General features: G+C 38.1%; 2 protein-coding genes across 4 annotated transcripts; both read left to right on the forward strand.

Moving 5' to 3' along the window:
• The first annotated feature begins 2,517 nt into the window (after positions 1-2,517).
• Positions 2,518-17,207, forward strand: LOC146610902 (rap1 GTPase-activating protein 1-like). 3 transcript variants are annotated; one of them, XM_085343920.1, is made up of 23 exons: positions 2,518-2,695; positions 3,471-3,506; positions 4,543-4,590; positions 5,037-5,075; positions 5,393-5,584; positions 6,393-6,496; positions 6,963-7,041; positions 7,141-7,194; positions 7,573-7,656; positions 8,602-8,702; positions 8,866-8,995; positions 9,892-10,047; positions 10,124-10,195; positions 10,279-10,365; positions 10,540-10,680; positions 11,917-12,048; positions 14,718-14,827; positions 14,935-15,057; positions 15,234-15,369; positions 15,504-15,615; positions 16,062-16,129; positions 16,352-16,399; positions 16,705-17,207. In XM_085343920.1, exons 1-22 carry the CDS (start codon positions 2,681-2,683, stop codon positions 16,358-16,360), a joined length of 2,028 nt encoding a protein of 675 aa, XP_085200046.1. In that variant the 5' UTR covers positions 2,518-2,680; the 3' UTR covers positions 16,361-16,399; positions 16,705-17,207. The 3 variants fall into 3 exon arrangements, with proteins under 3 accessions (XP_085200046.1, XP_085200047.1, XP_085200048.1); XM_085343921.1 differs by having other exon boundaries at positions 14,938-15,057; XM_085343922.1 differs by lacking the exon at positions 11,917-12,048.
• A 3,973-nt stretch (positions 17,208-21,180) lies between these two features.
• On the forward strand, positions 21,181-24,334 carry aurkaip1 (aurora kinase A interacting protein 1). Its single transcript, XM_085345005.1, has 4 exons — positions 21,181-21,241; positions 23,190-23,295; positions 23,396-23,859; positions 24,052-24,334. Exons 2-4 carry the CDS (start codon positions 23,244-23,246, stop codon positions 24,166-24,168), a joined length of 633 nt encoding a protein of 210 aa, XP_085201131.1. The 5' UTR covers positions 21,181-21,241; positions 23,190-23,243; the 3' UTR covers positions 24,169-24,334.
• The last annotated feature ends 340 nt before the right edge of the window (positions 24,335-24,674 follow it).

A 24,674-nucleotide genomic window follows, 5' to 3' on the forward strand; every position in this document is an offset into this window, starting at 1 on the left:
CAGAGATTGGATTGCTGAAACCATCATTCCTGATCCTTGCAGCATGCACCATCTGTAGGTAAAACAGACTTACCAGTTAGTCGAACATTTTGTTTGACACTTACACATTTAAGGATAGCAACTCCCTTTTTGCACATTTTAATTGAGGAGAAAGTAGAAAAAGGGAAAGCATGGAAAGAGTTTTAGGGACAGCGTGGTAATGTGGTGTGCTGTAGTACAACAAGGGCTCAGTGGAGCAAGACTCCGAGGAGTGTATCACTTTAATTAGAGCCCTGCGAAAAGCAGGTCAATCTGCAATTAACCCCATCAGCTCTTATGGCCATTGCCTGATTCAAACTGAACTGTCCTATTAATAATCTTGCAGATTTCTTAGAGATGTAATGCAAAACTCTAAAAGTGATAGTTTTCACATTTTGGTGGCAGAAACGGCCGAGATAAAAAAAAAAACTAAAAAAAACAACTAACTGAAACATCCTACTCACCAGAACCGTAGTGCTTAAAGAAATAAGTGTATTAGTATACCAAAACCAAGAGTTGAAATAATCATGAACTGTTGTCCACTGCTCTTGGAAAGGGTTGCATGAGTAATTATGGGTGAGCTTTCTAATGAAAACATGTTTATGTCATTTACAACCTTTTTTTACTGATTTGTTACACCAGTCAGGGTGACTTTTTACAGAGCTCTGTAAATTTGAGATGTCAGGAAATATCTTTAATGGCCCTGGAATGAAAATGCAGAACAAAGAACCAGACTTCATGTGAATTTCACATTCACGTGTATCCATCTGATCCACTTCATGGAGCTGGTTGAAATTTTAATGAGCTCTGCGAGGATGTACGGCGTTGCAGCTGATAAGTCAAGAGGAGCAAGAGGAAGCCTCTTTAATTTGTCTCTTGTCATAATGGCGATCCTATTAGCTCTCATAATGAAAGGTCTGAGCTCTACACCTGCACTGTGTGTGCTAGCTTGGCTCCCTGGGGATCCCCTCATCGCCTTCTCTTTGTCAATTTCTGCAAAAATGAGATGTCTTGTTTTTCATCAAAAGATTGTTCCTTTTTATTACTTTCATTCTACCATTGGTTTGCATAGTTTTCTAACATCTACTTTATGCTATATCCTGATTCTAGTGTAATAGGTGATCTGTAAACAGGACATAGTTGCAGCTGTTGTCTGTGACCGTAGAACGGTTGGACTCCACCTCTTGCCACCTGTCAGCCTAAGCCAGGATACAGATAGTAGTAAAGACAGAGGTGGTTGGTATAAAATTTGGAGTTCTTCCTGCAATGCTTTTGAGAGATAGAGAGCGACAAAGAGGGATCAGCAGAAGGCTAGACACCTCCAGCTTCAGTCAGAGGATTACTTCTCAGCTTTAAGCAATAGCAGGTTTGCCTGCAACCTGAGACATAAACTTGCAGATAATCTTGTATGCTCAGAGCACACACTGGGAGAGTCTGTGGATCTTGTCACCAACTTTGTCTGATCCAACACTTTGTCAGTGATGCTTGCAAACAGCGGCGATGCAGCTAGGATTTTGCCATTTCAGAAAGGCACAGCAGTCATGGAGCATTTAATCCAAATCTGCTGAAGTCAGTGACACTGGGACATCTTTGAAGCTGCAGGACTTTTTGTCAAGGAGAATTAAAAATGGCTAAAAATATTGACAAACACAACTATGCTCCAATGGTGACAAAGACACACTGGAAGAAACCCAGCAATGTAAGTAGCTTTATTTTAGGAACATGCTGCATACAAAACATCAACAAATGACAGACAAAGTGGAGAGGACGCCTTTAAGTTAAGGCACAGACAGTCACTCCAAACTAATGACATATCTATCTATATATCTATATCTATCTATATCTATATATCTATATCTATCTATATCTATATATATATATATATATATATATATATATATATATATATATATATATATATATATATATATATATATATATATATATATATATATCTATATCTATATATCTATATATATATATCTATATATATATATATAGATATATATATATATGAGAGAGAGAGACATTTATAGCACACTTGTTTTTGTTCAAGCCCAAAGATAATATCTAGCAAAGCAGTTCTCATACTCATAATCCATCTTATGTGTATAGATTTATGAGTCTTATAACACTTACTTCTCATACTATTTATTGAAAGTAACACAATTCATATTCAAGTTATACTTATTGTTATGTTCCGTGAGTATAATGCGAAAGCTCCCACTTTTATGAATAAATCATAGTAAATTTATAAGTCTTATTAGACATAATATTTGCATTTGTTTTCCATATGGGAATCTCTGGCTAAACCCAGAGCTATTTACTTTCAGGGTTTGTGGCGGACTATTGTTTGCACATGGTGGAGGACTTTACTCACAGTCACACTGAAAGCCAAGACACGATTGCTCTGTACACAAAGTGTTTGACTTTGTCAGGCTTTACTGGCTGAACTTTTCAGCCTTTTACTTAATTACCGAAAACCAATATGTCCACGGACAATTGTTTTTCATCATTTTTTGCAATATTTATTGTCATTATGCTCACATGACATATGCGATTTGGAATGTGATGTCCAGACAAACTGTGGTTCGTTCTAAAGAAAGGGGTCGATTTTTCATTTTCCTGTCGGTCACACGTGACGGTGAGATGTGACAAGATCATGTTCTGCAATAAGGTAACATGTTTATTAAAATAAATATGAGCTTAGACGTTGGCTGTTTTAAAAGTGGTGGGAACATCTGGCTAAGAATGTGTAATTTACCAGCTTTACGACATCTGCTCTACTGTAGGCTTTCCTAAATGTAAACTTTACCGCTTCTTTTAAGGTCAGTTTGTCCTCATGCTTTTAACAGCTCAAACACATTCCTAACCATGTCAGGTTTGTATCAAATAACACCTAATTAGTTAATTTTAAGGCATTTCTGGCATCTTTCAGAAGACTTCTACAGAAAATGTTGCATTATTATACTTTTTGAGGGGTTTTCAGAGACCTTAACTGTAGACGTAAAATGTTGACTATATAGACCTCTTGCCCTCTAAAAGTTTTAAAAAGTCTATTTGGAATTTTGTTTTGCAAGATGTTGGGTTATTAACAGTTGTAAAGAGTGAATAGAGCTCTCTGAAACATAAAGAGCATCACTGACACAAATGCACATACCGGGATTTTTTTCATGTCTAATAAGCAGTGCATAGAATGTTGCACACACATTATCTTGAATTAATGTAATCCCATCATGCAGTATTGCAAATATAGCAGTGAGATCTGACACCCTAACAATAACCATGTAAAGGCGGTGTTCCAGAGATGTTTTTTTCTGTCACTGGATGGAGTGTGATGATTTTAAAGTGTTGAACTCAGCGAACCTTCACTAACGCCTGTCAAAGGCAAACTAACCTCTGCACTCAAGACAAAGAAGCCTAAACATTGAATCTTATTCTCCTCTCTCCAGACCCCAGATTTATTTGAAATGATTGAAAAGATGCAGGTAAGATGATAAAAGATCGCATCTCTGTATTTTGTCTTGGCTCTCTAAGCTGTGCTCAATAAGCAACTAACCAGCCAGTGTCTCTTCCTAATTCTGCAACACTTTGGCTCTCCTTTGCTGCAGTACTCATAATCTCTCTGAACATGAGAGGGATTTTGAGTATTTTCAGAGGAGTGTTGTCAATGTGTTTGTCTCGGTGTCTTTGTTAACGTTCTGGTTGAAACTTTAGCTTGCCGAACTGTAAGCTCATTATCTCACCTCAGAATCTATTTCCTGGTTTCTGACGACTCTGGAAGGATGTTTTCTGTATTCATGCTTTCCCAATGACAAGACATGTGTTTTATAATAGAACATCTGTGCATTATTTTTTTAAATGCACATTTATCTTCTTTTTAAAAAATATGAATTGCAGTCACAATGGTGCTTCACTATTCACTACACTATTCTTTCATGTTTGGCAGTAATTCTTCTTTTGCATGGGACGTGACGCAGGATTGTCTATTTCCACTGGCAATGTATTGATGGACAGTGTATTGATGACTGCATCGTCTTCCATGATGGTCGGCGCCATCATCTAGCCTTGATTTAGTAACGCTGCATCTCTTTTTCTGCATCGATCCTCCTCACTCTCTTTTCACGTAGACACACCCCATGTGCAGTTGTACGACTGTCACTTATAAATCTTTTTAACCCCAAGACTCTTATTCACACTTTTCTGCAGTGTGTTTAATAAAGTTCTCTGTCACTTCCAGACTCACGTCTGTAACGTCTTTCACTCTCCTCACTCTGAGGACCATAATGGATCTCTTTCTGTATTTTTCCATCTGTCCCTTTTTTGACTTTGCTTTGTTGCCTGCTGCACATCTCTGGGGAAAACTGAGCTGTTACATAATGAGTTTGATCTTTTTCTTTTGCCTTTTGTTTATGTCACAGTTTGTGTTCATAGATTGGTTTTGTGCTTGACTTTAGGTATTTGTGGACTTCCATGCCACTTTGTGTGACCCTCCTGTCCTTTTGTAACCTGCTTCTCTTACAGGGGAACAGGATGGATGAGCAGAGGTGCACCTTTCCTCCGCCTCTTAAGGTATAACTCTTCATGTAGCAACACAAATTATTCATTCTCACTGTCCACGGCTGCTCCACCTTATCTTACTCTGACAGACATGGCAATTATTTCAGCATTCAGTATTACAACGTGTTCTTCATAATGCACTGAAACGCCCATGTTCCATACAGGAACAAGCAAGTGGGATGCTAAGCTCTGTAGACTAAAGTTCTGAAAGGGGCTTTTGAACACATAATTATAAAGTGATGAAGCATTTTATATCACCAGTGTGCCAAATAGTCTTACTTTCATTAAGGTGTGCATTGCTGGCTGATTTCTGTGTCATTGCTAAACAGATTTTCATTGCATAACTGTTATGCAATTACTCTGAAACAGTGTCCTTTGGGAATGTAAAGTCGTTATTATTTTGTTGTTATTGTCCTTCTTCGATGAGGAAACAAAGCATTTTTCTTTTTTTTTTCCAGACTGAGGAGGATTACATACCGTACCCAAGTGTCCATGAGGTACGAAGCTGTGTTGCAGTATTATTGTTACTATTATTATTTTATTCCAATAAAAGCATAGAAATATTGAAAGCAGTTGACTCAGTGTTGTAGACATCCAAAGTCTCAATAAAATGTTCATTTAAGCCTCAAAAGACTAGCTGTGATCAGAAATTTTACGAGCATTCTTATTAAACTAGTAAATACTCAGGCTAATCGAATCTCATTTTAATTTAATTTTTTAAAATTTTTTAATTTTTTCTCAAGTCAAATTTTTAGTTCATTGTCTATCTCTGAGAAGTAACCTTGTGTTTCATTGCTATTTTTTATTGAAACAGGTGCTGGGGAGAAAGAGCCCCTTTCCTCTTATCCTCCTGCCACAGTTTGGGGGCTACTGGATTGAAGGGACCAACCATGAGCTGAGCCAGGCTGGAGACACGGAGCCTCTCCAGCCTCTGTCCCCGAACACTCGGACCAAGCTGGAATGTAACACCCTGGCTACGCTCTTCAGGAAACATTTCCTGGGCAAGGTTCGCTACTCTGCACATGACAGAAACACATGGAGCTGCTGACAAGTAAACTGTAGTTTGCATATTAAGTTAAATCAGCTTTGCATTTGCTGATTTGCAGTCCTGGCTAAGGGCTCCCCTTGTATTGCCTCTTCTGCAGCTCTATTTTAAACCTACTTAACTGAGTAAGTTACCATATTTAGCATAGTTTTTAACCATATCATCTGTGACATTTCGATGTCCCTGATAGATTATATTTAGCTGGATGCATTTTAAATATCTCCCCCATTGCTCCCCCATTATATTTGTCAAATTCTCTTCTATTTCATGGTTAAAATTACAGTTAATGAGAATATTAATAACTGTACTAAGTTAGTTAAATTACTACAATTTTTTCAGAGATTTGTTTTCTTCCACAGTGATATTGCCAAAGTCATATTCACGTCATGTTCTCATTATAACAGCTTCCTTCCTCTTCAAATGAGTCTCATTGCTGTCATGAAATATTTTGCATTACTTCTTCTTCATTACAGTAATGGGACAAATAGGAAATAAGCAAATCTCTGCATAATAAAGTACAAACAGTAAGCCTGCCTCACAATTAGGCACCTCACACACTGTGGCTAATGAAGATGCATTACACTTTGCAAGTGTTCTTGCAAACACATAATACCAGTAAACAAAATTGGTTGCATGTAGCAGAGGACGAGTAAACAAAGGAACTCAGACAGGAAATGAATAAACTGGAGCACATTTACCCGTGTTGTGCACATGTGTGCCTCTTTATGACAGATACTAATGGTGGTACTAATGTATGCTGTGCCCTCAGGAACACTTTAATTACTATTCAGTGGACAGTGTCCTTGGACATCTGGTGTTCTCCCTAAAATACGAGGTGATCGGTGACCAGGAACATCTGCGTCTAATGCTCAGGTAACACTTAATTTTCATGCAGGGTTCAGTACAATGTTGCCCAATTGTCTGAGAAAATCAACAATTTAAGTCTGCCTGGTTACTTCATAATCTGAAGTAATTAATGTGTAAGATTTTGCCTCTTTTGTGAACAACAAGCTCTAGCTACAGAGTAATTTTTTACCCCCTAAATTGCCCAGCATTGACCGGACACACACATCCGCCTGGGGTGTTATCATAAGAGTCGTAAAGCCAGCAAGAGTGTCAACAGCTCTGTCATTTCCACAGAAGAGTAACAGATGGACTATTTTGGCCAGTTAGTGGGTGGGGATGGTGAAAGGGAGAGAAGGCAAAGAGAGGCAAGGGCGGGGAACTTTGATCATGGTCCATACCGGATCATCTCTGCACCAACTGATAGATTCTGAGAAACGCTGCTTCGTGTTATATGGCTATAAAACCCACACTAATTACTTTATGGCTTCATCAGGACCAAGCTGAAAACCTACCACGATGTGATCCCCATTTCCTGTCTGACAGAGTTTCCAAATGTGGTCCAAATGGCCAAGGTAAGAAGCCATTTTTATATTTTTTTTGTCTAAAGATAAGCTGCTGTGACACTTCCAGCACATTCTGACATTATTTCCCACGGCTTTTTTAAATTCAAGCTTGTCTGTGAAGAGGTCAACGTGGACCGCTTTTATCCTGTCCTTTATCCCAAAGTAAGTTCTGGATCACAGATTTTCAGGGTTTTCTTTCTAGGCCCAGAAGTATGAGCTTTCAGCATCTGGTTAGATTTTTTCACAGCTGCTTTAAGCAATATCCTACAGTTGAAGGGGAAATGATGGAATTTCATATTTAATAATATACTGCAAGCCTCATATTACCTTCAGTCAAACTTTTCAGTACATCTTTGAATGGGATTGAGGTTTTTATCAACCTTTGCACTGAAGCATGTTAGCAAAAGAAAAATGAGAGAGAGAAAAGAAAAGGAAAAAAACATCTTGTATACACAGGAGAAATAAATCATATATACAGATAAATATAATTAGATATAGCCATATACATCTTCTTTAACGTTATATCTGTGATTTTTGCAGGCTTCAAGACTTATTGTTACTTTCGATGAACATGTGATAAGCAACAATTTTAAGTTTGGAGTCATCTATCAAAAGTTTGGACAGGTAAGCAATAAAGCCTGGATGTGATCAGGTGCAAAAGCAGTGTTGTAGAAGTACTTGCATCCATTTTTAAGGAAGCTTATTATACTTGGTCCTCTGTGGTCTTAATTATGGCTTTCACTTAAGCCCAGTCATTGTGGCTGCCTTCAGCACACCCTCTCATTTTCTGAGGCAATCACAGCCCTCTTGTTTACTATGTGGGGTGGCAAAAGAGGTGTTGAGTGCTTTTCTACCTTTAAATCGAGACATCACTGTGTAGAAATCTTTTCTTTTGATTTTGCAAATACTACAGAAATTGAAATGTATTGTTAAACATGTTAAATGATCTAATTGGCCTTCTCACAAAGATAGAAAAGACCCTCTTACATTCAGGAGGGATGTTCAGGCATGATCAAATAGGCTCACTGCACAGAGAAAGCAAATCATAAATAGTGAAATGAGCCGTGGGACCTTGTCCCAGGTATTGTTAGCATCCCTTTGTTTTAAAGGAGGCATTTTTATTCAGATCATCGCTCTAGTTACTGACAATTGATAATCAGCAGTCCATCACAATCATAATGTTTCCTAAAGCCTTATTTCAAATGTTCTACCTACTTTTGTAATTAATTGGAACAACCTCTGCTATCTCAAATGCAAATGCACCGTGTCTGAACAAAAGTGCAAAACACACACTGGATACACGTTGTCTCGCTTCTAGTTACTGACCCCAGTGATCTGTTCCAGAAAAAAATAACACTTGCAACATACAGCTCTCACTGTGCCACTGCTGACTATTTAGCAAAAACAATTTTACCTTACCATAATTAGTTTTCCCTTTTCTTCTCAGATATCGTCACTGTCATTAGGAACCTATCTGCAAACTATGCAGTACTCATACAAACTGTTCTCATCGTTCTGCAAAAAGCTCGCTCGCTTATTTATTTTTAAAATTAATTTTATTTGTTACAGACTTCAGAGGAAGAGCTGTTTGGCAACAACGAAGAGAGCCATGCCTTTGTAGAATTCCTGGAGTTTCTCGGAGAGAAAATTGAGCTGCATAACTTTAAAGGGTAAAGTCCTCACAGTGGTTTGAAAGCATTCGATATCCCCCATCTAATATTTCATAACATAATGCCACTACAATTTACATCAGACTAGCTTCATGAAAGGTGGTGACGCTGCTGCAGTGATGGTGGAGAATATCCTCCTAGACATGGTTCTGTGTGCTTGCAGTTTCCGCGGAGGGTTAGATGTGACTCACGGGCAGACTGGCACAGAATCTGTCTACTGCAACTACCGCAACAAAGAGGTCATGTTTCATGTGTCCACAAAGCTGCCTTACACAGAGGGGGACACCCAGCAGGTACTGTAATGCAATACCAGACTAACACACCTTTTATGATTCAAAGGATGGTTAGGCAGGTTCCCTCTGGGCATCACAGAACCATATTTTGCATATGTGCATCCCTGTTGTGCAAAAAGCCTGCAGTATAAAATTACAAAAAGAACCCAAAACAACAACTCCCTGGCATTTGAGATATATTACTTCAGCAAATGCTTTGGTGTCTGCGTCTGTGAGCAGCACTCATTCCTCAAGATGATTTAAAGCTGAGATGTAGCACTGCATTGCTCACGCAGCAACTTTTTTTTCTCTTTTATCTCACACATTCACACAAAAACTGAGGATTGCAAGATGAAAAATGCTATCATTCACTATCAAGCCATCCACAAACAGAGATAAGACCAATGCCTGTATGTTCAGCCTCTCCTGCAGCAGTGAGTGCTACATATGGGCTACTTTGAGCAAACTGTTTCTGTGGAGGTTGTCATCGAGGAAACAGCACCCCCTGGTGGTGTTTCATAGACTTAGTAGTGTAAAGATTCAGACTTTGCCTTTATTTGGTGCTAGAAATTAAAGACATTTGTGTAGTCTTTTCTTTTTTAACGCAAATGCTGTGTAATTGTCATCCCACTTAATCCTTTTAGATGTTTTCAGTTGGAAATATTCCTGGTTAGCTAGCTTTGTGTTATCAGTAATATGATACTAACAGTAATCAGTAGAAAAACCAGTTGTTTTTCCAGGGAGGGAGTTCCAGGGAGCATTAACTTTGTTCATACATTTCATCTAATGCTTGGCATTTGTCTCCTTTCATTGTGTCAATTGTTACATGAGAAAATAATCATTTACACCCTTTTATATAAAATATGTATATATATTTATGTATAAAACTAAGTTGCTGTTGGGCTGTTATGTTGCAGTTGCAGAGAAAAAGGCACATAGGAAATGACATTGTCGCCATCGTTTTCCAAGAAGAAAATACTCCCTTTGTACCAGACATGATCGCCTCCAACTTTCTCCACGCTTACATTGTAGTCCAAGTGGTCAACCCCTGCTCCGACAATGTTCTCTACAAGGTAACCCGCTTCCTCTCATTTATGACGTTTTCTCCTGAAAGCATTTATTGCACTTCATCTTTATCTTCCTTTCTAGGTGTCAGTTACAGCACGGGATGATGTACCTTTCTTTGGCCCCGCCCTCCCAAACCCTGCCATCTTTAAAAAAGTAAGAAGATGAAGATCTTTGACCTCACTGATCATCTTTTAGTTTCCGAGAAGATGCCTTACCTCACTAATCCTTTTTTGCAGGGCCCCGAATTCCATGAATTCCTTTTTACTAAGCTAATCAATGCAGAATATGCCTGCTACAAAGCTGAGAAATTTGCCAAATTGGAGGTAAGTTTCTAAGAAAGACTTAAAACATTTTACGTCTTTTGACAGCCTTAAAAATTTTATTTACTTCCCTCTGCCTCATTTCTGTGTGTGTGTGTGTGTGTGTGTGTGTGTGTGTGTGTGTGTGTGTGTGTGTGTGTGTGTGTGTGTGTGTGTGTGTGTGTGTGTGCGCGACAGGAGAGAACACGATCGGCCTTGTTGGAGACTCTTTATGAGGAGCTCCACTTAAACAGCCAGGCCATAATGGGTGTTGGAGGAGAGGACGACAAGCTGGAAAATGGGAATGCTGGAGGAGGAGGCTTCTTTGAGTCTTTTAAGGTAACTGGAAAAGCAGAGGCTGGAGCTTCAGGTCGACAGCTTCACTGGAACTCTCAGAAAGAAAAAGTTGAAGCTAGTTTGCATATTCAAAGTCTTGTTTTAGAAACTAGGGTTTTATGTTTTACTTGCACAAGCAAAACAAAAGGAGCTTTCTTATTTACATCATTTAAATTCAAGCTCAGCAGCTTAGCTTAGCAAAAACACTGATAAAAGAGAGAAGCTCCACCTGCCTCAGAGGCAAACAGTGTTCTCAGACAACTCAGTCGTTTTATTCCATACAAAACCAGCGATTTCTGCCCTTGGATAATGTATTAATTAGTAAGTTTTAGAGATGCCAGTATGCTCTTTGTTTCTAGCCTTTATGCTGATCTGAGATAACCCACTGCTAGCTGTGACTTTATACTGCAGACAGATTTGAGATTGATTTTCTGATCTAACTCCCAACAGGAATCAGTATATTTCTCAAAAATGTCAAACTTTTAGTATTAAATTACATTTTAATATTAGCCTGTAAAGTGGCATCTCTAATTAGTATTCATTGTTACCTGTTGAGAGATGTTTTTTTTATGTGAACATGAGCGCGACTTCTCTCTGGCAGTATTTCTCTTCTGTTCTTGTCTATATGCAGACTGAGCTGTAGAAGGTTTTTCTTAATCTGTATCTGAATGAAGAGAAGCTCTGCTGCTCTGTCCTCCTGGAACATACCGCTCTCTGCTTCCCAGCTTTTCTTCTTCATGCTTTATAGTTGTTTTGTGATTCGCCACGTTTCAGTGCCACCGCTCACGTATCTATATGGTCCTATCATCTCCATGTGTCATAATTTGGGGAATGTGGATGGAACGGATAATTTCCTTTCATCATCAGACGCCTCTGCCTCTCCACATTATTTCATGCTCGTAAAAAGGTGCACTGGGCTTTAAACTTCTTCTGGCTCTGATTAGACTCAGTGTGGTCAGACATCTTTGAGCCACTTGGCCCTTCTACTTCCCACTCTCTTCTCTTATCACCTACCTAAATAAAAATGACTCATCTGAACCTCCTTCAGGCACTAAAGCATACTAGTGTTCTCTGTCGCTTTCTTGTCTGTTAGAATTAGAATCTGGCCAGTGCTCTCTGCCTGTAGTGGTCAGTGTTCAGGGACAGCCCCCAGGCTCCTCTTGGCCTGTTCAGTGATACCGAGGGGTCAGAGAGGTCAGCACCATCTGAATGTATCTCCTCCTCCTCGTCTCTCTGTAGAGGGTGATGCGCAGCAGAAGCCAGTCTATGGATGCCATGGGTCTTACTTTCAAGAAGCCGCACACAGTCTCCACTAGCCTGAGCGGCAACTTTAACCACAACCCCGCAGAGAGCCCTAAATTCCCAGGGATAGTAAGTACAGTCCCACTCCTCCAGTACCTACGGCGAGGTGAGCCTCGCTGCTTCTGCCTCCCCCTCTGCAGATCTAACAGAGTTCATACCCCCTTCTCTTTCACTTGCCTGCAGCACTAACTTCTCACAGCGAGAGAGCGACTGCACACTTGGACACGGGAAGCAATTATGCCTGAGTCTTAAACTTGACTGTCACTTTGCAAAGGTTGCACATTGTCTACCACCACCAAAACGGATTGACTTAACAGTCATGAAAGTGGATATGTTTAGGACACAAGCTGAATGGGTTAAAGCATTTTTTTCTAATTGTGTTCACGTGATTTAAATGCCCATGCATCTGCATTGTTAATGAGCGATCACTTCATTTCTAACATGGGTTGGAGTTGTCTTTGTGTGATAGTGTGTATAATGTGTGGGTATGCTTACATTTTTTCTTTTAATAATCACGCAATGATTTTAAATTCATTTTTTGGGGAAATTGATATTTATGTCATCAAGAGGAAAAGTTGTAAATCTTTTCAGGTGTTTTTCAGTTTAAATAATTTATTCAGAAATACTGCTGTAACTAAACTTGTGCACATATATGCTGCATATATAAGACAGACACAGCCACCATGAGGTTGGTGCCCCTTTTTCTTAAAGCCTTGAGTTGTTGTTTTTTTTTAAAAACTGGATTTCATGAGCATGGACTAACTCCCATTATGAAACTGGGGGGCACTCAGTAGCTTGGCAATTATAAGATAAGCCCAATCTGAAAGGCCCACCCTGCTCTATATTTTTCCCAGAGAACCATGGGAGCTATAATTTGCAAAATAAACATAAATTTGTATTCAATAACACCTGAAAGCGATGATTAAAAACCTAACACACAGATCAAAAACTAACTCAGAACATGCTTAGTGGGTACATGGAGGGAGTCGAGGATTGTTTTCTTGTACACTTTGATGAAAGTGAACTTCTTTTTGTAATCAAAAAGCCTTGAAAACTAGGTTTAGCTTTTGTATACAGTCTGTGTTTGGACACTTATTTTTCTTTTTTTTTCACAGTTGAAAGTAAAATATGACTGTTACCTTAGTTACAGTTACAAGTTTTCCATCAGTAGTGACTACATATGGTGGCCTGTCTGTTATATGTAGGGTATATGTTGAGAGATACTGTGTATCTTATATAAACTGATTAAGTTAATTCTCTCTGTGTTAGACATATTAGACTTTTATATAATATCTTTCATCAGTGAGTATGACTGATGAGCTTACTGTTTGTTCATAAGCCAGTCTTGATTTGATTCCTAATGTATAACATGCTGTGTGCCCTCCTCCGCTGAATTTACCTTCCTTTTCCTTTTTCAGACATACAGCTCACATAACTCTCTCCCATTCAGCTGCCTGTGTCGCACCCATGGAACCAAAATATCTCCCCCTGTATTCTCCAGCTAACACGCCTTTCGTAGTTTGTTTGGACAACATGACTTACTGCATGATATCTCATATGTATTTGTATATATCTCATGTTTTCTCTCCCCTCCTCCCCCTTTTTCCCACCTCTCCTTGTTTTTTCATATGTCATCACCACTCTCTCTTCTGTCTCTTCTCTCTTTTTCTGTCTCTTTCTTTCTCACTGTTTTTATCAGTCATTGCTTGTCCCAGGCAAAAGTCCGAGTAAATATGGACGCCGAGGCAGTGCCATAGGGATAGGAACAGTAGAAGAGGTTCATGTCTAATTCTAACTACTCTCCAACTACTTGCTTTCCGTCTTTGTTTCCTTTTCTTGTTTGCATGGCTCCTTTGCATCATAGCCAAACATGTTTCTCTGCACATTTCAGCTCCCTAATGTGTATATCAGAAACTGTGTGCTACAGACAGGATATATTATTTAAAAGGCATCATCATTTTAGTCTGTGAACATAGTCCTGCCCATTTTCCAGTGAATTAGTTGCTTTAGCAAGTCCAATCTTTTATATTTTCTAGACTAATATATGTGTGAACTGTTAAGAGTATTTGCTTCTACTCTTATTCTCTTCTCTGCTTTACTGCAGTATGTGCACACCTGCTACAGTTTTACTCTATAGTTTCATTCCAGTGTGCTTAATTCTGTATTTGTTAAAAAATAATGAATATTTATAATTTAATAAGCCCCTTACAGAGAAATTGTGAAAAACGCCCCCTGCGCCCCCACTGCTCTTTGAAGCCACATTAAATAAAAGCCTCTTTTTTTTAAAGTTCTCATTTCGAGAGCATTAAAAGGGAGATTGAACGAACAAAGCAGATGCTGAGAAAGCATATTTAGTGTTAGGCTCTGGAGCTTTTAAACCCATCTTTCATCTCCCGCCTTAGTGTGCTCTGTTCTGGCTGAAAGACTGCCACCAGGGCTTGTCATTAAGCTGCTAAAAGCATATTTTAACATTTTTTTCATCATACTGACAGCTCGGAGGGAGCAGTGTTACTCTTCAGCCTGGTAATTCAGGATGATATGTTTTTGAAATTTTGCCAAACTGTTCTCTATGATACAGTACACGACAAATGAATGGTTCAGTGGTCAAAGTAACCATTAGCTCTCCTCAGTCATAAATACCTAAAGTGATAAGCTCTTGAAACGAACCTAGTTTATTATACAAGGTATTGGAAATATTTTGGCATTGTCCCTGAACGGTTTTCCTCTTTCCCTGTCAGTCTCTGATAATCCCAGGGAAAAGCCCAACCAGGAAAAAGTCTGGCCCTTTCAGCTCCCGGCGAAGCAGTGCCATCGGCATTGAAAACATTCAAGAAGTCCAGGAGAAGAGGTGGGAGAAGATTCCTGTGATCATTTACATAGCATATACCTGTAGACCATCGTCTACATAAAATAACTTTTTTTTCCTATTTTTCACACTATTTTTTTAACTTGTAGCAGTAGAGATAACTCCCCAAACACTCAGAAGACACCTGACAGTGGCCACGCCTCTCAAGATCCCAAATCTGACAATTCATCCAATCAGAGCTCTCCTGAGGTGCTCACAACTACCAAGAACAGGTATATATAATAAACAGGCTCCTACCATATCCCCTGGACACTCACTGAAAATTTTAAATAGCATGTTTTGCCATTCCTGTATTTGTGTAACTGCTGGGTAATCCTCCCTTAGGTTAACATGTAGTATCACTATACATAAGATAAAATCAGGTTGGAGTTGTTAACCCAGGGTGTAGTTCTTATCTTGTTGGCAGGGCCGCATCCATCCCTGAGGCCCACGACCTTTCCCGCTCGTCCTCCAATGCCAGCAGCTTTGCTAGTGTGGTGGAGGAGAATGAGACAGAGGCAACAGAGGAATACGACACAGGCATGGTAAGCAGTGTATCCTGTATATGTACTACATGTAGAAACACAAATTATAAATTGTATTTAAGCTATCACATTTTTGTTTTTTCACTATAATCTACATAATCTGGTTTTCTTGGTCACCTTGCCATATTCTCCAGGAGAGTCTGTCATCTGCTGGAACACCACATAAGCGAGACTCCTTCCCCTACAACACTTGGCTGGAGGACAACAACAGTAACACTACTACCACCAGTCGTGGGAGCTCCCCAGGTGAGAGAGACAGCTTTGTGAACAAGGTCCAGCGTATTAAAAGTTTAAAGGGAAGGGTTAAAGTGAAGAAAGCCCATGGTTAAGCAATGCATAATTAATGCATTCAATTCATGACTTATTGTAATAAGAAGCTAATAAATAATCATGTAGCTTTGTGATTGTAATGAGGATGTTAACATATAATAAAAAATAATATTTTTTACAAGTGTAATATATAATGAGAAATTGATATGCAACTATCTTTTCAGAATATTAATTAGCAAGTATAGTCTTTTATCTAACCTCTTTAACGTGTAATAAAGTTGACTTTCTATTTCTTCTGCAAAACAAGTAAAAGCTTTCTTTTTTTTCCAAAACATAAATGATTCATATTGTATCATTTAATATTTATATAACTGTCTATATCAGGTATGAGTCTTTTCACACATTGCTAACCTATCCTTCAGGGCCTGGTAAACCTGATCGAGCAAAGGGGATGAAACTGGAACGATCACACAATCAGCAGTCCTCATCAGTGAGTAATCAGCCAGCTCTATACTAAGATCTTGTGCTTTCATTTGTGTTCATTGCACTTTTTTCTTTTAATTTGCAGTCACAACAAATGTATGCTCTTCTGTAAGACTGACCAGTTCCTATAGACCAATACAGTCTCTGCTTTACTGTTCTGCAGTGCTGCACTAATTTCTGTGACTTGTTACTGATACCGTTCTTTTTATTTTCACTGCTCCGTGTGCAGAACTGTTAGCTCAACTCACCTGGTAGTGTCCTGGATCTCCATCTTCAGGTTGGAATTCCTCTCTGCACACTTATGGCTTTAATCCACAGGTTTACTATTTACAGATGGTTCTGAAACACAGTATCCACATGCACTAAACCAAAATGCTGCTTGTGAGCATTTGTTATACAACAGTCTTCTGTCTTAGTTTTATACATAATCCTCGTCAACAGTACTGAGGAATAAACAAAAAGAAAGCAAATCTGTGTTTTGGCAAAACTGGATTTATTTTTAAATATCACTAATTATATGAATACTATACATTCTTACACTTGTATTAAAGTTTTGACCAGAATTTTCTTCTCTTCCAAAAGCATTCCCATAAGTCACAATCCTTCTGGGAGATGAGACAAGTGCAGGCATTCGCCATGACCAGTGATGAGAAGGAAAATGAGAAAGAAGATGAAAAAAAGAGAAAAAGCCTGGCCAGTCCGCTGCTCGGTGAGGCCAGAGTTCAGCATATCTAGAGAAACCTGGAGGACACTGGAGTGGATGATGCACAGAGGGGCTCAGCTTTTGCACAGTGTTCTTTCCTTCCACTCTGTTCTTTGCCTCTTTTTTTATAACCTGACCTTTGTTCCAAAATGCACAAATATAATTGTTTTATTTGTATGAGATATTACCTTGTCTGAGTTGTCTCGTTAAAGCCGAGGTGTGCTGGTTATACACGGTAAAGACAGTGCCATTGTGCTCTCTGTTGAGACTGAGTGAAGGACTGTTGATGCAACAAGTGAACTGCCTGGATGGTTTTACCAAATCAACCACGATATTGGCTTAATGAAGATTTCCAGTGTACGTGTTATACAAAATATTTGGCATCAGATTTGAGTATTTTGTCACAAAATATCCAATGTGATAAAAAGTTCTAACATTGCTGTTAATGTGATTATTTTCTGGGTAAAATACAAGTGTAACTGCAGCAAATAACTGTGTTCTTTGCTCCAGGGCCCACTCTTACCTACCAAACTTAACATCATAGTTTGTGGTAAAGATAGCATTGTATTGTAAATACCTTGAAATGGCCTTATAATTTAAACAATTTCCCTGGCCCTCAGTTTTTTTTACCTCACTTTTTTTACCTCACTTTTTTTCACTCACGTGTTCTGCAGCCAATAACGGGAAAGCAGTATTAGATGTGAAACTAATACATTTAGAATAATTTTAAGCACACTAGTTTAAAAATTTGTGGCATAAATCTTTAAAATCTGCTAATGTATAAACATACTGTACCAATCAATGAGTGATTTAACTGATTTGTCCGTCTTAAATGTTGATATGGAGATAGCTCTCAACATTATGCTGTTTTTTTTTCTCTCTCTAATGTACTTTTTTATTTATTGATTTGGTTCCTTTTAAAGTAGTATTTATGCTGTACCTCTATGGTGACTACAAAGACTACAAACAGCCAGTCATATGCTTGTACTGTCTGTGTTGTTTTGGTGTGAACTATATTGTTGTCATCTGTAAAGCTCTGTCTATTTCAGGGGTTGGGATTTCATTGAGTGCAGTAAATTTGCAATGCAGATATATAATGAAACAGTGAACCTTTATTTGCTTTTAAAGCAAGACAAAAACGCTAAATACCACTACTGATTTTGTAAATAGATGTTAAGTTTGAGGACTGTATGTGTAATGTATAGGCAGATAATTCAAAATAGGATTGACCAATTACTGCCAAGTTAATTTTTTTGCATTTTTTATTTTGTTTTTCCATAACCTCAAATTTGAAATATTTTGAGAGGATTTTATAAATTAAGATAATTTCAGAGACTGTTCTGTTAAAGGGAAATCTCACAGTACATCCAGCTGATCATTTCAGTTGCCTTATGTTGCACAGTGATGGTGTAAGCATAGCTAGTGAAGCAAACAAGTTATGGGCAGCAGGATTTACAGTGAAATGAATGTTTTGTCTTTGATGTTATTTTTGGTTTTTGTAAATAAATACCCTGAGAACTTTACCATCTATTGCATATTTCTTTCCTTGTGTTGCATTACAACATTTAGTGAAAGCTACTTAGCTGTAGCATCTTTCCATCCTTTTCTTCTCACACAAATACTATTTGTCTCAATGCCTGATAGTAGAAATCATATGGAGAAATGCCTTCATACTGTAGGTGTTCCATTTCCCACAAACTTAATGAAAGCTGAGCGAGAAACCCCCATGAATAAATGATTCGATGTGGCTGCCCACAAGCTTTCAAAACTAGAGCGATCTAAAAGTGGAGAATTCCCTGGTTATGCAACTGTGCCACATGGAGGAAAGACACATATTCAGATTTAATGAGTTAAAGGGAAATAAAACTGAGCCATAACCGAAACTAGTTTTCGAATTTTTCCCAACAATTGCAAGCCACATAAGTGCCGGCCACAGGCGTTTTAGAAATGTACAGACTTGCAAGAGAAATAGGAAAATCCAAGTTTTGAACATGCTCAATGTTTCAGTTTTATATACTGATAATTGCCTGAAGATTCATCACATTAGTAGTAGCATAAAATACTAATTAGTTAATTTAAAAAAAAACAACAACACGCTAATAAGTAAGTGTAGCACCCTCTAGGATTGAAGTACGCACGATGTAGTATAGAACAGGGTTTTTTCTGGTCTTGGCAACCCGTGAGAACTGCTCACGGATAAAACAATAAAACAAAACATCACATCAAAATGCGCTCTTGTACGTAGTGTCAATTTTTGATTGATTGAATCTTTATTTTGAACATGTTGAAAAAGTACAACAAAATAGAATTAAAAGAGACAAATGAACAAAGCAAAACAAAAGGAAAACGAGCAACCACAACTCCAAATAACGTTCTTGTTCAAAAAGGAGCAGAAAGAAGTATAAGCTTATTTAATCCCACCCCTTTTCCACTATCTAGTATCAATAGACTACAGAAATACCTCATTGCAATTACATTATATGTCATGTGTATTTTTTTTTTATTTTTTTTTTAATATTAAAGTTATTTATTGCTTTATATATAATTTGTGCTGTGAGAAAATGAACCAGATCTGTGAATTTTAGAATTTTTGATTTTAAGAATAGTGGATTTGTATGATCTCTGTAACCAGTTTTATGGATTATCCTTATGGCCCTTTTTTGTAATATAAAGATTGATGATAGCGAACATTTGTAAGTATTGCCCCAAACCTCTGCACAGTAATTCAAATACGGTGCAATCAGGGAACAATAGAGAATGTGGAGTGATTTGTGGTCCAGAATGTGTTTTACTTTACTCAAGATTGAGACACTTCTTGAAATTTTGTTATTTTTATAAGATTTATATGAGACTTCCAGTTTAATTTATCATCTATAATCACACCAAGAAACTTATGTTCAAGTACTCTTTCAATTTCCACACCATCTAAATGAATCTGCACTTGTGCATTTCTAAGGGAATTCCCAAATAAGATAATTTTAGTTTTACTTAGATTTAGCAATAGTTTGTTCCTGTTAAACCATTTTTTAATTTTGCACATTTCTGAAGTAATTGTATCCAGCAGCTCCTTTAGATTCCCCCCAGAACAAAAAATATTTGTGTCATCTGCAAATAATACTAATTTTAATATATCAGATGCCTTACAAATATCATTTATATAGATAATAAATAATTTTGGACCCAGTACAGAGCCTTGTGGAACACCACAAGCAATGTCCAAGCATGATGAGGAATGGACACCCAGCTTCACAAATTGTTTCCTGTCACTTAAATAATTTTTCACCCATTGCAGTACAACCCCCCTGATCCCATACCGTTCCAGTTTATTAATTAATATGTCATGATTGATTGTGTCGAATGCTTTCTTGAGATCCAGAAATACTCCAGCTGCATACTGTTTCAATCAATCAAAAATCCTTAATTACAGAAAATAAAACATTTAAAATACACAAACCTCGTGAGCTGACATCCAGGAGGTGCTAAATAGTCCTTTATGGCCTTATTGCCTTATCTTCCACCTTCTTTGTCAATTATTTCCACTCTTTAAACTATATTTTCTCCATGTGTGGAGCTAACTGTGAGCTGCAGCATGCAGACACCATGTGCGCTAGCAAAAGAAAAGTGGCTGGGTGGAGACCTGAGCGATGCACTGGATTTGTCAGCCTACCACACCATATGTATAAGAATTTGAGCCCTTCTTGAACTAATCTTAAAAATAAATAAATACATATTAATATTAATACTACTCGTACCACTAATACTACTAATAAAATTATAAAAGCGATGAAACACTGTGGAGCATGACAATGCAAAGTGATAAAGAAATCCAGACCAACAGACATTTCTATCCCTACTGAAAGAAACATTCACTCTGAATGTTAGAGAAAAACTCTTCAAATATAAAGACCTTGAAATAGAAATTAAGAAAATGCCCGACAAGAAAATTACAAAAGTACCAGTGATGTTAAATTCTCTTTGTTTGGTCAGGGATGGTATGAAAAAATTACACCAACAAAATCCCTGGTAATATCAGGATAAAAGACCTCCAGCTCCTCCTCTACTTTATCCATCGAGTGAACTATTGTGCTCTCATGGTCCTGGCTTTTAAGGGATAGATTTGTAATACTACTGCTACTACTACCACTACTACTACTGATAATAATAATAATAATAATAATAATAATAATAATAATAATAATAATAATAATAAGAAGAAGAAGAAGAAGAAGAAGAAGAAGAAGAAGAAGAAGAATGGGCATTTTGTTTCAAAACAAAGCCTTAAGGAATAAAAATCTACTCGGCGGAACCTTTCTCAGCACGGAGAAAGCGGAAGCGACTTAAATGTGTGTCGCACGGAGCGGAAGTAGTTAGTTGAAGTCACATTGAAGACGGAACCTCGGGTCATAGTAATACTAGGTAACCCAACTCTTTCTTTAATTAAACGAAGTTGTTATAAACATGCCACCAAGTAGTTAAAGGCAGAAAAATTCTATCCTTAGCTTTTAATATTTGAGCGTTTTGGCGGCTTTCTCGTCCAAAGTGGAGCTGCTGGTTAACGCGCCTGTTTAGCCATGATGAGCCAGTTGGCAATTACATAATTCTTTAATTTCCTTCGGTCTCTGTTATTTCATTTATTTATTTATTTACTTACTATCTTACCGTTTGGACTTTTTATTTTCATTTTTAAATCACCCGCTGTTGGGCGCCTGATTATCCGCTGATTTAAACCTGGAGGGAGGTTAGCATCCACTATTTCTGGGTTTTGATAACAGTCATTATATAAGCCTTTCACAGTGTCCCAGCACTTAGGGTAACTCTTAAAGTAGAGATGGCTAAAGGCAGTTTTCACGCAGCTTTACTAGCCAAAACATTAATTACTGGAAACATAATTTGCTACAGTGGAAACCAGTGAGACCTACAGGTTAAGAACCTGAGAACAGCCAGTTCCCAGCTCAAGGGTCAAAATGTTTCACATTTTTGCAGTGAAATCCAATTCAAATTTTAACATCCGGTAACATATATTAAAAAGGTATTATTAATCTTTTTTTTTCTGCATTATTTTATGCATGTGACGGCAAATAGTTATTTTACTGTATTTATGTGTGAGTGTAATGCCAGAGGAAAAGTAAATTTGTTTTGTTAGTTCCATGTATGAACTTAATAGATAAAGTGATTCTGAAGTGCTTTTACCTAATATTTCTATGGTTGGAGAACTAAAACAAATGTTTGTTGTTGTTGTTGTTTTTATCTCTGGAACAAGTCACAAAATTAGTAAACAAGAAAAGGGCCAGAAAATAGTTGGCATTACTCTCAGCATTCTTTCATAAACATGTCTTAAATTAGCATAAATCAGCTACTCTGCATCTAGAATAACATAATATTCATCTGCAGCAATTTGAACAATATTTTCTATGAAATGTGATATATTAGACAGCTTGGTTGGACAAGACAGTTTACATAAAGTTAAATGTTGGGGTTTTTTTGTGGGGCTCTCAGGTGCCTCTATCAGTCTTCATCAGCAGCGAGTTTTGCTGAAAACTCTGGAACCTAAAATCTCGGTCAGATGAACGTAGACTTCATTCAGCAACCCGCAATCTTTGCAGATGGCAAGAAACCGCCAAAAGGCTGAAATTACAAATTTTCACTAGGTGGCTGGCACATGGATAAGTGACCAGTAGTTGCACTGTTACCAGGGGGTCACAGTCTAGTCTCTAGGCATGTGTGACTGGTGCTTTAGTGAACCCTGTTTTATAGACTAAATAGTAGGGCAGGGCGATATGGTCAAAAATATATATCACGATATATATTTGAAAATTTGCGATAACAATATAACTGACGATATAATTTCTGCAAGACAAAATACAACTCCACAACTTTACTAGTTTTTAACTCTCAGTGATGCCGCAGTGTTCGTTTGACTTTGGGACCTGAAAGGTGTCGGAGTTTTGGACCCAGTTTTGGATCACTCCGCAAGGCTCCTGACTACGGCAGCCGTAATGCTCCGGCAATCCATCAAGCGGTGGGCTTACCAAAGCCACACTAAAACATTTTTTGATAGATTTCTGTGCACCACATAAAATCGGTTTGAGGTCAGTAAGCACAACCAGAATTCATACATAAGGCACACTGTTGATTTTTGATAAAATTAAAGGATTTTAAGTGCGCCTTATAGTGTGTAAAATACGTCATACAGAAGAAAAGAATATATCGCGATATATATCGTTACCCCGCATGCTTCATATACCGTGATATGGATTTTAGGCCATATCGTCCAGCCCTAGTCTGAAGTTACTGTTACATTACTAGTTTGATTGCTGTGACAGAGCAGAGTAAGACCATACTTTGTCTTTTTTTATTGCCACAGGACCAGGGACCAGTGAGCTCATTCCTGATGACCTTGTTTGGATAACCACTGACAATGTTTGCCTCAAAGATCATCCCTCGTCTCAGCCTATTACACAAAGCAACTTGTGAGTAAGAACAAATAGCCAAATATCTGTCTGCCTACATTCAATACTATGTTTTCTATTTCATTAAAATCTGACTTTTTTTCTTCCCCTTAATGACAAGGTGCACTTCAAGCTCATGGAGAAACTTTGAATGGATGTCTACAACCAGCTGCTTCTGCTTACTGCCCTTCACGTCATCAAAAACTGAGAAACTACTCAACAGCGGCAGACAACAGGTCCCCTCCGCGATGGGTCCAGCTTGAGCCGGAGCTGGACGAGGCTCTCATACCACGTAAACTGTCAGTAAGTCCCCTGGAGAGCTGGCTCTCACTACGCTACTCCCTCCCTCCGCTGCTGGAGTCCACTCAGCCACAGGAGGATGTAGAGCTGCTGGAGGAGAAGGTGCTGCCGCCTATCTCCGTCCCCGTTTTGGAAGACGGGGAGGGTACAGTAACACCACTCAGATGTAAGAATGTTCTAGAGATACGGCGGCGGAAGATGAACCGGCATAAATACAAGAAGCTGCAAAAACGGACTAAGTTCTTGAGAAAGAGGGTGCTGGAGGGCCGAGGAAAGAAGAAGCAGGTGGGACTTTTCTTTCACATCTATTAGACCATTTCTTTTTTTTCCCACTATGATGTCTTGAGGTTTGATAAAAAATGCAATCATTGTTTTATTCCTTCCAATTCATCATTGTGTGTCTGATTTGCACTAGTTACAGTTTTCCAAAGCTAGATGAATATAAAACAGCCAGCTTTGTGTCTTTATTATATACAGAAACGCTTTGAGGAGGATCTGAAGAAGATTTGGATGCGAGCGGGACTGAAGAAGGCTCCAGAGGGATGGAGCACACCTAGGATCTTCATTAAACAGCATGGAAACAGAAGGAACTGAAAAATTCTGATTAAAGTCTGCGTCCCAACGTTTACCCTGGATGACTCTCCACACATCACACTGTTCTAACAATCAACCTGCCATGTGTGCTTTTCACTTTAATTAAAGCATATTTGAGTGATGAGCTAAATAATGGTGTAGATAGTCTAATAAAGAACTCCCTCTGTGAAGCTCAAGGTGTGATGTGTCTGAATTTCTATTTTTGTTTTTTTCACCTCCAGGCTGACTTTCAGTGTCAGCTACTTCAGCAATTGTTCTTTTTCTTGTTGTACTGTAGATGGCAGTATTGTGCAAATAATGCTAACTGAAGTTTATGCTGCAAATAACTCACAAAGGAAGAAAGTGGTGTGGAAGTTTCCAACATGAAAAAAACTCTTCATGTGGGACACGTAGAACAAAATAAAATGCCAACGTAACCACATACATTGTAGCTATCACTTAATATTTAATTTAAAAGCTGCAAATCATCTGTTTCATTATAAGATGATTTTCTAGCAGCTGTCAGT

Source organism: Diplotaxodon limnothrissa, linkage group LG20, assembly GCF_057381915.1.
Source record: "Diplotaxodon limnothrissa isolate DT_005_m linkage group LG20, D_limnothrissa_male_GT1.1, whole genome shotgun sequence".
Taxonomy (NCBI): Eukaryota; Metazoa; Chordata; class Actinopteri; order Cichliformes; family Cichlidae; genus Diplotaxodon; species Diplotaxodon limnothrissa.